General features: G+C 40.3%; 1 protein-coding gene across 45 annotated transcripts in view; it reads left to right on the top strand.

Annotated features, from left to right (window-relative positions):
• The window catches only part of Ptk2 (protein tyrosine kinase 2), a 214,759-nt gene that overhangs the window by 146,907 nt on the left and 54,478 nt on the right, over positions 1-13,374 (top strand). For 24 of the 45 annotated variants that reach the window (XR_015623825.1, XR_015623828.1, XR_015623815.1 and 21 more), the window contains 5 exon segments: positions 650-706; positions 2,925-3,022; positions 8,535-8,619; positions 11,414-11,514; positions 13,252-13,367. Coding sequence is in view for 27 of the 45 variants with exons in the window: in NM_013081.2 (NP_037213.1) it covers positions 650-706; positions 2,925-3,022; positions 8,535-8,619; positions 11,414-11,514; positions 13,252-13,367 (457 nt within the window). In the remaining 18 variants the exon portion in view is untranslated. 45 annotated transcript variants of the gene reach the window in all.

Below are 13,374 nucleotides of genomic sequence, written 5' to 3'. Positions count from 1 at the left end.
GAAAGCATGAATATATCCCCCTTCTCTCAGAAGTAGCTCAGTTTAACATGCAGCTTGTTTGTTCTTATCCTTTTTTACTAGATCTTTTGCCCGGATAAAAAGGCACCAAAAGATAAATTCTTGGATTGTGTTTATTTTTTTTTTTACCCAGAATACATGCAATAAATCACCCCAGTATAGTGCCCTCAGAAATTGGGTTACTATATGTTCTTGAGGAGAAGCTCAGAGTTGTCCTGGCAGGATAAATGAGTGGATTGGACTCCATTTTAAGATATCTGTGTCACTTGGGAACTCCCACTAGGCCTCAGTGTGGTTCAAATGTGCATTTGCTGTAGTTGAAGGAGAGCATTGGACTAAGCAGACATATCCTTTGAATTTTGTAGTACTTAATTAACATCCTACTGGTTTCCATAAAGACTATTAGCCTGTTTGTCTTCTGATAAACAGGTATATGTGATGACATGTTGGGCCACAATGGCACTTTTCTTTTTATAATTAAATGGGAGCTAGATCTGAATCCTAGTATTCTGAGAAGACCATGTGCACATTGTGGGTTTGGGGCACAGAATCCTGTTGTTTGAAATTATGTTGAAGGCTAATCAGTCAAGCATTTTAATTCACCCAACCTGTCTTGTTTCCTTCCAAACAGAGACAGATGACTATGCCGAGATCATTGATGAGGAAGACACATACACCATGCCCTCAAGTAAGTAGGCTACATGCTCCTCACGATGAGAATCTTTAGAGTGCATCTAAAGTCATTTGAGCACCTAACAGAAATGTTCTTTTAACTTTTAGGTAGAAGTCTTTGCGCCTACCCTAAAGTCAGAAGCTTGAAATTCAGATACCAAAACTAAGTTTATTCATTTAATTGCAGAATTTTTGTCATACCATTTTTTGGTTCTGTGATAATGTAGTCTTCATTGGTTATTTTGCCTTGATAGAAATTGAATATTATTTCAATTTTAAATGTATATACTCACATTGAGTAAATATTATTTCTAGTTTAAATGTATTATATGCACTCATTGAATGGCTTGCTTTTCTCTGTAAAATTATCCTCATTGCTATGCACTAGCAGAAGCTAGCCCACTATTCAAGGAGCCCACTGGGAGGCCCTTTGATGGCCTCTTCCAGCTTGGAAATGTCAACATACCTTTTCCACAGTGATTGTACACCGTATTGGTGGAGGAAAGTCTACATGTCCTAGGCTTGTCTGGGAATATATTGCCCCTATATATTGAGTTGGATACTTCCTTGAATTTTCACTTTGGTGTATAAATCAATTAAGCCCTACATCTAGGCCTTAAAAATTAACTAGAAGTCCAAATGACCTGATTTCATGTATTTCAAAAAAGAACTAGTCTCTGTACTCTTGTGAAATATTTTTAAAGTGTCTTTATTTGGATTTTCTGTATGCATTAGGGAGATATTACTAAAATAAAGAGAAAACAGGCAGGCCTCCAAGGCTCATAGTTCCCTGCTCATGTCCACCTATCTTTTGAGAGTCCCTTTAACATCTGGGTGCAGGACTGGAGATGCAATACGCAGATTTGGACTGCAAACAGCAACCTACGACAATGAGTTCACCTCGAGTTTACCATAATTGACTAAGAAATACAAACATCTCTTATCCAGAATTTATGGAATATATATTTAAATGTCTTTGAGTTAACTCAAAGATGGTTGGTTGTTACATGTGTTTAGTTTCTTTTTTATTCATTTGTGCTTAAAGTAATTAAATAATATTGAAATGTACTCTCCAAGTTTGTTGTTGTTAATCTAATTGCCATTAGCAATTTCTAAGCAAGGTCTTCCACTTTTTTTCTCTCTCTTAATTGCAATACAGAAAGCTATGGAATAGATGAAGGTAACAGGATCCTTTGATATAAATGCATTTGCTTGCAATTGCCATGATGGAGTGATGGGGGTGTTTCAGTTTCAGTTAATATGTTTTCAAACGCCTTGTCATTGGTTTACTCATACTGTTAAATCAGTGGAATTACTGGCTAAATGGATTTTAAAGAGGAAGGAAAACCGCTGTATAAAACTTCTTGGGGGCGATCTGTCTGGTTTGGTTTTCTAACCAGGAATCTTAGTTCTTGCTGTTGTGTTGGTGACAGCAGAGAGGAACATGTGCAGGGTAGGCATGGATGAGTCTCATGCTTGAAGTAGCCTAAGACTGAAGAGCTAATCCAACTAGAGCTGGTTTTTCTGGGTTCCTAGTAGGTACTTTAATTCCATGTGCCTCAACAGCCTGCTAAATAACTCTGTGTGACTCATGACCTAATGTCTTATTTGGAGCACATACTCTGAGATGCTTGTGTAGGTATATTCAATTCAAAGTCATCTAATTTTGAAATTCATTTCTAGAAACTACCTCTTTAAACTCTTTTAGCTCCTTAAATAATCTAGAGATAGGATTATAATGATGTGGAAAACTCTTAAACTTTCAAAATCTAGTTTACTCAAAAAGTTGAATGTTGCTTCTGTACTTAGAAATTGCAGTTATTTAAAAAATAATTGCTTTAAATAATTTTAGAGCCTTCATATATTAATACCTAAACCAATAGTGATTATTAATTATGCATATAATGCAGTATTTAGAGCAATTATTTAGAAAGTTATCAGATAACCAAATAAATTAGAGATTTCTAAGCACAAAATGGGCTTAAAAAAAAAAAACCAAAAAACTGCTATCAGTCATACTCGCTGTTTGGTAGTTCTGCGGGTACCATACCTGATTACTAATAGTCTTTAAAATAATGTTTAAGAGGTTTCCACTCTGTTCAAACATCTTTATGTTGATAATGCTGCAAATGAAAATGTATTCATGAATGGTAACTAGATAAGTGTATCTATTGTACTATACCCACATTTGGAATTCTGTGCCAGTTTATTTATATGTGGGCCATATTTTGCAGCCAGGGATTATGAGATTCAGAGAGAAAGAATAGAACTTGGACGCTGTATTGGAGAAGGCCAGTTTGGAGATGTACATCAAGGCGTGTACCTGAGCCCAGTAAGTCCTTACCACTACCAGAAATCAAGACTGTTTTTGGACTGTTTAAGTATATAAAGGTAGTGTTTACAGAATTGTGCAGCAGTTTACCACAGTCAGTTTTAGAACTCTTTCTTCACCTAATAAACTTGATACCTATCAACAGATATAATTCATGCTACATCTCCCTTCCAAGTTTCTGGCAGCCACTTGTCTCCTTTCTGCCTCTCAGTTTCCCTGCTGAGAATATTTCATATAAATGGAATGATACAGTGTGCAATCTTCTTCCCCTTCATTGCCTTTTTTTTTGTTTTGTTTTTTTTGTTTTGGTTTTTTGTTTTGCTTTGTTTTGTTTTGTTTTGTTTTTTTCCGGAGCTGAGGACCGAACCCAGGGCCTTGCGCTTGCTAGGCAAGCGCTCTACCACTGAGCTAAATCCCCAACCCCTCTTCATTGCCTTTTAATATTCATTTGCATACATGTACCACCTTTCATGCATCCTTTTTAAAATAATTCATTTTATGTGTATGAGCGTTTTGCCTTCGTGTATATATATCTACCATGTACTTTACTGATGTCTAAGGAGGTCAAAAGAGGGTGTTGAGTCCCCAAGAACTGAAATTACAGACAGCATTGAACTGACATGTGGATGCTGGGAATGGAAGCTAAGTCCTCTGGAAAAGCAGCAGGTCTTATTAGCCAGTGAACCATCACTTCAGACACCATTTGTCTACTATCCACTTATTGAATATCTAGGATGTTTCTACTTCTTGATTATTAAGTTCTGCTGTGAACATTGATATGCGGAACTTCCTTGTATAGTAGCTATGCTTAACTTTTTGACAACCAGTTTTCCAAAGCACTCTTCATGTTACATTCCTCCTAGTCAAGATTTCTGTATCTTCACTAGTGCCCTGCATTTTGTCTCTTTTCTTTTTAGGTTGATGATATTTAAATCTGTGCTTTAGAATTACAATATATATTTATTGAAGAAACTTTTAAAAATGGAATTTTGATAGATGCACAGAGATGGTCATGATAACAGCACAGAAAATTGGCTCTTATGATGTCCTTGGTGTGAACACTTGAGATAATGCTTTTTCACTGAGCTTCCATTGCTACCCTTTTTCATACACTTTACCTAAACATAAGGGGAAGCTCCCCGCTTGTGCTGCCATGCAATTGGAAGTGGAAGCTCCGATTGTGATTTCTTTTTCCTGTTTTTAAATGAAATTACATAAGATATTGTTTACCACTCTAGTTGGTGTTGGTGGGAGAGCTGGGCCTAAAAATGAGGCAGACTAAAGTCTCATGCAGTAGCCAACTTTATTCAGAGCATCAAACAATATATACTCTTGAGAGTTAAAAATCACATGAGTAAAGTGTTCGGTCACAAGGACAAGCCACGCATAGCAAAACCATGTTTTTCCATAGAGGCATATAAATGACAACAGCTGAAACGAATTCACTTCTGTCGGTCACACCTGGGAGCAGCACAAAAACACATTCAAAGAAAAAGTCTGTTTTCAAGAAACAGAGGTCACAAGACTTAATTTGTTTTCTTGTAGTTTTCTCACAAGCAGTCAGAATTCTCACACAACTCTTAATTGGACAATTCATTATTAATTTTTCCTGCTATCTTTTTTCAGTTCCAAGAAAACTGTATCTGTATTTATTTTCATTGTCTTAACTCTGCCTTTTGAGGCCAAAGTACAGCAGAAGGAAGCTTGAGTCTTAATTGATAGAAGATCTAAGCCTAGACATAGCTCTGCCTGACTGTGACGACAGGAAATGGGGCTCATGGGTTTCCGTTACTATATCAGTTGGCTGCCCTTTTTTTTTTTTTTTTTTTTTTTAAAATAACAACTCCTGATAAATAAATTCCCAGACTTGTTATTCATCTGGTCCACACAGCAATATTGGTAAACTCCTTCCATATGCTCCCCCTTTTAAAAAAAATGAATCTATCTTAAATATAACAATCCTATATTCTCAGTCTGGTATTTACTATCCTTGCAACAATAGCAGAAACCACCTTCTTTGAGATCCCTTTCTAATGTCTTTCATAACAGGAAAGACATTCGAGTATAGCAAATGAGGCTGGGGCTGGAGAGATGGCAGGGGACGGACACAAACAAACACACACACACACACACACACACACACACACAGAGAGAGAGAGAGAGAGAGAGAGGGAGGGAGGGAGAGGGGGCGGGGAGGCAGAGGGAGGCATTATGAGGAGATCCATTTTGCATTTTAATGTCTTCCTGCTTTTTGCAGAGCTGTGGCAGAGGATGTTGTAGCAAGGCAGCAGTAGCTATTCTACCTGGGGTCCTCTAGAGAACAACTTCAGTGGGATGTGTGTTGAGTATAAGAACAGTAAGACCTGCTCCTAAACTGTTGGATATAAGAGTAAGGGAAACAAGTCTAAAGCTTCATCAAGATGTCTTCTTTAAACAGCTATGACTATGGTTTCATTTCAGAGATAGAGAATACTATGGAACACACAGCTTTGGCAGTCTTCTAGAGGCCTGTGTAGAGTTGAGGATTTGGCTTCTGTGGTGATAGAAGCCAGCAAGTTCCAAGACTCCAGGTTAGCAAACTCAGAACATCTGATGATGTTGTCCAAAGTCCAAAAGCAAAGTGAGAGTAGTCAGTTTCAGGCCAGAAGACAGTATCTCAGTTCCCACCTCTTTGTGAGAGTCTTCTGGGTGAGGCTCACATATTGGAAAGGACAACTCACAACATGAATGTTAACTCATTGGTGAGCCAGACTTAGGAAGCTGGGCAGGGGAATTGTAAGATCAAGACAGCCTAGTCACATAGCAAAGTGAAACCTTGTCCTTCAGAAACAACCTCACAAAGATATCCAGAAAAATATTGGTTCACATATCTCATTGCCTCGTGAAATTGTATATAAAATCATTCTCAGGTGTACTGTGTAAAGTTCCATTTGGATCATGCTACCATAAAAATAACTTTGTGTCTGCAAGTGGACTCCAGAAGTGAGTAGCTCCACTCTGAATGTGGGCTAACAGGGTAGTAAGGACAAGAGGTGCCAGTTCAGCATGTCAGTGACATAAAGTGTTTGAGAGTAATGAACCTGGGGCTGAATCCTGATGGTCCAACACTGAGAAGGCTTGAAGTGATCTTTTTTTCCTCAGCTGTCTTTAAGTCTACTCCTCGCTGCTTGTGACTGGTGATTGTGGTGACTCTGAATTGCCGTGATTCACTTTTTAAGTAACTGCTTCTTGACCAGCATGGTGTGTCACCTACTATGCCTTCTAACATCTATTGCTCCTTCTTTGACACATGCTTAGTATGCAGGACCTAGGTCCAGTAGCACATTCTCGAGAGGAACATAGCATAGTCCAATGGGAAACCTACAGAACACAGAAATGCTCAGAACTGGCGGAGAAAACCAAACACAGATCACACAGCTCCATAGGAGACCAGAGAGAACAGTTCTCTTCATACCTAGCTGTTTTTAGGAAGAAAAGAGTTATGGAAGAAGTCCAAGAGGGATTCATAATAGCATTATACCCTTTGCCCTTAGGTGTGCCTCTGCCCGGGTTACTAATCCCTACTTCATAGGGCAAGGTCAGGAGTTAGGCATAGAAACAGTGGGAGTGGGGTGACTTGACATTTACCAAGCCTCTGTAAAGCCCTGACTGCTACACTTCACTTTCCTCCTCTTTTCTTCTTTGCTTAGTGACAGAATATATGAGGCATAAGATAAAGGAAGGTGAATAATGGTTTTGACAAATATAATGTCTGCCCTTGTTCATCCATACTGTGCCCTTGATTCTTTCAAAGCCACAGAATGTTCCTTTTATCTTTGGTGGGGGTGCAAAAAAAAAAAAATAAAAAAAAAAAAGGTCGATTTCTTTATTTTATGTGAGTACACTATAGCTGTTTTCAGACACATCAGAAGAGGGCATCAGACCCCATTACAGATGCTTGTGAGCCACATGTGGGTGCTGGGATTTAAACTCAGGACCTTTGGAAGAGCAGGCAGTGCTCTTAACCACTGAGCCATCTCTCCAGCCCTCCTTTTATCTTTTAAGCTTCATCCTTTGAACTTGTCGAAAACTGGCTCTGGCTTTTAGAAGTACACATGAGTTCTCTTGAGTTCTCTCCTGTTCGTGGCTCAGACCTTCCTAGTGTCCTTCACCATTTCCCCTTCTTTCTCTGACTTTTCATTGCTGTGGAGCTGCAAAGCATAGTCCTGACCCTCCTGTCTTTCCCATGATGCGCTGTCCCAAGGATCAGACTGTCCTAACCTCTGGTGCCCCAGCTGTCTCAACAGTGTCCTTGCTCTTCATTTAGAGACCTTCAGCTTCTCGTTTCTCCTTCCACATTATTAGTTCCTCTGGTCAAAATCTGGATTCACTCTCTCCTAGGACACCAAGAAACACCTTCGCCAAACCTAGAGAAAAAAATCCACATGTCCAGCCCTCCTCCCACCTCTACTGCTCACTGCCTAGGCAACCATAATTTGTTGCCAAGGTTCCAGCAGTAGGCACCTATACCACTCTCCATGCTTGACTTTGCTTTCTACATCATCTCTCAGCAGCAGATGGAGCTAGAGTGCCCCTTCCAAACCCAAATGGTCAGAGCTACAGGCTCGGTTAGGCATGGTGGCTCATGCTTACAATCTCAGTATTGGAAAGGCTGCTGCAGGAGGATTGCTGCTAAGTTGAGACTACCTTGGAGAATGGGTTCAACTGCTCTGACTACACCCAAGCTCTCATCCTCCTGAAATGAAGACCAAGTCTTTATTTTGGCCTAGAAATGCACCCTCCCCCTTTCTGGCTCCTAGGTTCCCCTTTACACACTCTGCTGTTACAGTCTTGCTACATCACCCCCATTCCCAAATCCTTTGAGCTACCATGTTCACCATTTCTTCAATAGCATGTAACTTCCCCACTTCACTATGACTAGCTCCCTCTTCTTTTTTTTTTTTTTTTTTTTTTTTTTTTTGGTTCTTTTTTTCGGAGCTGGGGACCAAACCCAGGGCCTTGCGCTTCCTAGGCAAGCGCTCTACCACTGAGCTAAATCCCCAACCCCTAGCTCCCTCTTCTTAAGAGCTTGTCTTCCTCTCATCTGTTCAGTGAAGTGTTCCTCATGCAGCACCCCTTTGTCTTCCATGTCCTGCCTGATCTACTCTCCTGTCTTCTAAAATGCTGTTCTAGTATATTGTAAAATAACTGACTTTATCATTGGTGTTTTGCACTGGAATGCCAGTCAACCTTTAAAAGCAGGTTGTTCATTAGTGTGCCCCATGACCCTAGAACAGCACCTACCATATTGCACACACTCAGCATCTGGTACGTGCATAAGTGACTGGCCTGTGGCATTTCACATGTGTGTCCATTTTACTCTGGGATTTCATACGGAATATTCTTAATTCCACAAGTCCACAGTTATAAAACTCTGTGTGTGTGTGTGTGTGTGTGTGTGTGTGTGTGTGTGTGTTAACTAATACGGAAAACTTTTGCATGTATGAGTGATTTTGTAATTTCCCTAACACAGGAGAATCCAGCTTTGGCTGTTGCAATCAAAACATGTAAAAACTGTACTTCGGACAGCGTGAGAGAGAAGTTCCTTCAAGAAGCCTGTAAGTTTGTTGGAACTTTTGTGGAACTCAGTGTAACTTTTTACCTAAATATAGCTGTCTTTGCAGGAAAGATGCTTTTATAAGTATTATTTACCTTGCAAGCTAATGTCTAAATTTAACAGATTTTCATAGGCAGACATGTTTACATGTAGAAGAAGATGGCACATTCCCTTTGTTAATTTGCTTCCTGGACCCTTCAGCATCTTTGGCTGGAGTTGGTGCATTCACATAATGGCTCTAGCCCAGATCCTGCCAAGTCACATGAGTAAAGAGGGCAACTATGACAACAGTTTTAACCTGCTGGAACCCATAAGCTACAGATGAGTCAAGATCATGACTAGCTTCCTGCCTGCCCTATGGAATCAGACAGAAACCCCAGAAAAGGCTTCCTGGGACAGCTTCCTGGGTGACTTGAGCTTGAAGTGATTTCCACCACCCCACTCACAGCCTTCTGGCCTAGGTGTGTACATCCGGTGGTGAGGCTGTCTCAGATGAACTGTGCATTGTGAGCCTTGTCTCCTCAAAGGTTAATGGTAAAGAATAGAATCTTATCTAGCATATATACATCAAGCACCCTGATATTCCCCCTCCTCTCATAGGATTTCTCTATTCTTATCCTTCAAGTTCCTGCCTACTGCCAGCCACTGTCCTTCTCAGAGCCACATTCTGCTCCTCTCCAGAGTCTGTGTTTAAAAACATAGAATAACCACATGTGCTTATTATCTGTCTCTCCCGCTGGACTTCTGTAGTTCTACAGGGACAAGGGCTGTGTACTTATCGCTCTGCACAGGGACCAGGGTAGGCTTGACCTGCGAAGACAATAGGAATGTTTGCCATAGTACAGAACCCCAGTGATGTTCAGGACACAAACATTGGATGGATCTCTTCCACTTTATATTTCATTGCCACCTAGCCATCTAGTCTGTCACCACAGAATAATTCACACTGTAATGTCATACTACCTGTATCTTTAGTCATATTCCTTAATTCTTGATTTGAGAATAAAAAGAGGCCTGGCCAATGACTTTTATCTAGATAGTTGATTTCTTGAGTACTTGGGCTGAAGAACAACAGACAGCTAGTCTTCAGACCTAGCTTCCTGCCTACCTTGAAGGGTTTTTTGTATATCAACTCTTTTTCACATGTGCATGTATCTAAGCAGTTACTGTGCTAATTTTGTCAGACATTACTGCAAAATTCAGTTATATATTTCTGTAGAAATAGCCAGTTTAGATAAAGACTGTTTTCTTCTTTGGAAGGTTTAATCGCTGCTTCTTCAGGAGTGTGACAGATGTAGTACAGCTGACAAACAAATCCCACCCCCTCCCCAAGGAGTCACAGGCTGTAAGTAGGATAGGAGAGACGGCCAGGCCAGGAACATGTAAGTTATGGGCCAGATAGGAAAGATTTCAGCTTCGATGACCATGTGGCTTCCACCCCAGCTCTCCAGGCCCATCACTGTGCTACAGAAACACAGATATAGAGGAAAACATAGAGGAATGCACAGGCAGGCAAGGTGAGCTTACTTTATAAGCAAGTTGCAGCCCTTCATCCACTATCTGGATGGATAAGTGACATGCTAAACTTCACCTGAGGTTTCTAGTGTAGTATGACAGTTACCCAGTGACTGTAAGACCCTCCTCAGTTCCTTATTCTGTGCTCTGTATTATCTACATTAATTATTTCAAAGGAAATAAAAAGTCCCGGTAATGAACTGTGATGTCATGGAAAAACAGAGTTGATAGCAGATGCTCTGGGTAACTAGAAATCTTTCACAAAATAACAGTGATTAAGCAGTGACCTGAATTTAACAATATGGAGCTTAGTGATATGCTATGGGTGTTTATTCTCTATATATTTCAAATGTTAGATACAAATAAGCAAGGGCTAGATAGATGGCTCAGCAGTTAAGCACATGTACTACTGCTTGCAAAGGCCCTGGCTTCAGTGTCCTGCACCCAAATCAGGTGGTTCACAACTGCCTATAAGTCTAGCTCCAGAGAATCTGACTTCCTCTTCTGTCCGTTCTGGACACCTGCACTGACATATGCCTGCTCACTCTCACACAGATACTTCTGCTGATATTTCCTTGTTTGACACCCTTTTTGTTTTTGCAGTTTTGGAGTCTGAAGTCCTATGTTTCCAAGTAGTTACTTTTAAAATTTAGAGTTTCTTTTGAGGTTCTATAACTCTCTTAAACTTAGCTTTTGGTCTAATGACCAAAGTTGTAGAAATTATGAATGGCTATGTGCCATACATGTGTATGCATTACATTCTGGGTCCTCCTGGGCTCACTCAGGTGGTCAAGCCCCATGACTTCTGTAAATATCACTTGACATGGTTCCTTCTGAAAGATAGTGTTTAGTCACAGTAGAACATGGCAGCCAGATAGCATCTAGGGTTTCTCTTTCATACACTTCCTCACATCTATGTGAGAACTGGTCTTCATTAGGGGCCTGGGAGCAGTCATTTATACTCAGAAGAACAAGACCACAGTGATAGGTGTTGGTACTGTTTATCTTCAAGATGGAATTCCCTGTGGTTCTAGTGGGTATAGGTCTAGGGCCCCCTTTTCCACCTTATTTTCTCTCTAGAATGGGTTTTATCTAGTGTCCTCATGGTACCATGTGCCTTGTTTGTGCCTGCTTTCACTCACATCCAGTCAGGATTGACCTGTAGCATTGAGCACAAAGGGTGTGCCCCCCCCCACCCCCCTTGGCCTTGTGTGTGAATTGAGATAGTTTAAAGAAACTGAAAGACTTAAGAGATTAATGCAAGACTACTTTTTCCCCAGTAACAATGCGCCAGTTTGACCATCCTCACATCGTGAAGCTGATTGGAGTCATTACAGAGAACCCAGTTTGGATAATCATGGAGTTGTGCACACTTGGAGAGGTACAAAGACCCTAGGCTGACCAACCATTGGTAGCAACAGCCTCACAGCTGCTCTGTGATAACCCTCACTTGCATAACACAAGTACACTTGTCACATCTCCAAGTATTATATGTGCTTTTCATTTAGAAGCTGTGGTATAAATGTCTTCATCATTTGAGTTGGGCATGATAGAACACAGTTGTATTCCTTACTTTTTGTGAGACTGAAGAGGTTGATCACTTGACCCCAGGAATTTGAGGTGAATCTGGACAATATAGGATAGCACTCCCTTCATAATAAAATGAAATAAAATCTTCCAAGATAGTCCCCCTCCTTGGCCCTGTCAGCAGTTTCTTGTCCACCTAGGTGTATGATTGAAAGAGGTGACAACACATGCCCAGGTAGTTTTCCTCGTGAGCCTTTGTCTAACGAACTAGGCCAGTGATCTGAGGATGAGGGAAACAGTGGTAAATCCAAACAGCTTCTTAATCCTTCTGAGAATTTACTTGTAGTCTTTCAAACTAACCCATTACTCAGTTTCCTTGAAAACTATGAGTAACAGAGTGTCATTGGTCCTGTTTGACAAGGTCCATGTTTTCCAAAACATGGAAACTAATCCGTCATCACCTCTACCTAGAACAAAGTGGAATGGAAACTTGCTAGAGAAACAGATCCTGAGATCCACCCAGGCTGTTGAGTCAAACTCTCAACTGGGCAGGGAGGTGGCCAGCATTCACTTTACTCCTCCCCTCCCCTCAAATCCTTCCATTGGTCCTCTGTTCCACATCAGTTGGAGGGTGACATGTGGTTTGGATTTACAGGTTTGTTTGTTTTAGTATGCTTTTGCTTTTGAGCAAAATACTGTTGCTAAATGCTTCCCTTTTATTTACTTTTGTTTTTTTAGAAATTGGGGTGCTGATGATAAAACCCCATATGAGCATCTAGCTGGATGAATGGTTCAGTGATAAGACTGTTCAGCTCAGTGGGAGAAGCACCCAGTGTGTGACCATTTTAGGTTTCTGCATCCTTCTCCTTTCTTAGTCTCAGACACTCCCTGAAGCATACACAGCAAAGCACAGTAGGGGCAGATGAAGTGTACTGTGTGCTACACTTGAAGCAGCGACTGTCCTTTGGTTTTCTGGGCATTACTATCTAGCAGTGCTTCACAGCATTCTTTTTTCTTCAGGCCTACTTTTTACATGTTTTAGAAATTTGTCTGTAGTCATAAAGATTCTAAATTTTTAAAGATTTATTTATTTATTTTATGTAGCTATCTTCAGACACACCAGAAGAGGGCATCAGATTCCATTACAGATGGTTGTAAGCCACCATGTTGTTGCTACAAATTGAACTCAGGACCTCTGGAAGAGCAGTCAGTGCTTACTGAGCCATCTCTTCAGCCCAAAGATTCTAAATTTTAAAAGAATTTTTAAATAAATAATAATTGTTTGATCTTTTACACTTTCATCAAAGAAGAACTAAAGTATAGTACAATTTAAAATCCTTTTGAAGACTGGGCATGCCGATACATGCCTTTAGTCCTAGTGCTTAGGAGGCAAATGCAGGCAGATCACTATGTGTTGGAGGCCAGCCAGAATTACATAGCAAGATTTTGTCTCATAAAAAAATACATAAAACAAACAAAAATGCATTTTGGGAACCTTCACAGCAGTGTTGAGTGTGTCTTTTGTGCTGTTAATATTTATACTCTGTCTCTAATTCTCTTTTTTTTTTTGTCTTGGCCATTGTTTCAAAAGCTGAGGTCATTTTTGCAAGTAAGGAAATACAGCTTGGATCTAGCATCTTTGATCTTATATGCCTACCAGCTTAGTACAGCACTCGCGTATCTGGAGAGCAAAAGATTTGTTCACAGGTAAGGC

Source organism: Rattus norvegicus, chromosome 7 (genome assembly GCF_021556685.1).
Source record: "Rattus norvegicus strain SHRSP/BbbUtx chromosome 7, alternate assembly SHRSP_T2T, whole genome shotgun sequence".
Classification (NCBI taxonomy): Eukaryota; Metazoa; Chordata; class Mammalia; order Rodentia; family Muridae; genus Rattus; species Rattus norvegicus.
The sequence above is the reverse complement of the archived record's forward strand: the minus strand, read 5'-3'. Positions and strand labels throughout refer to the sequence as shown.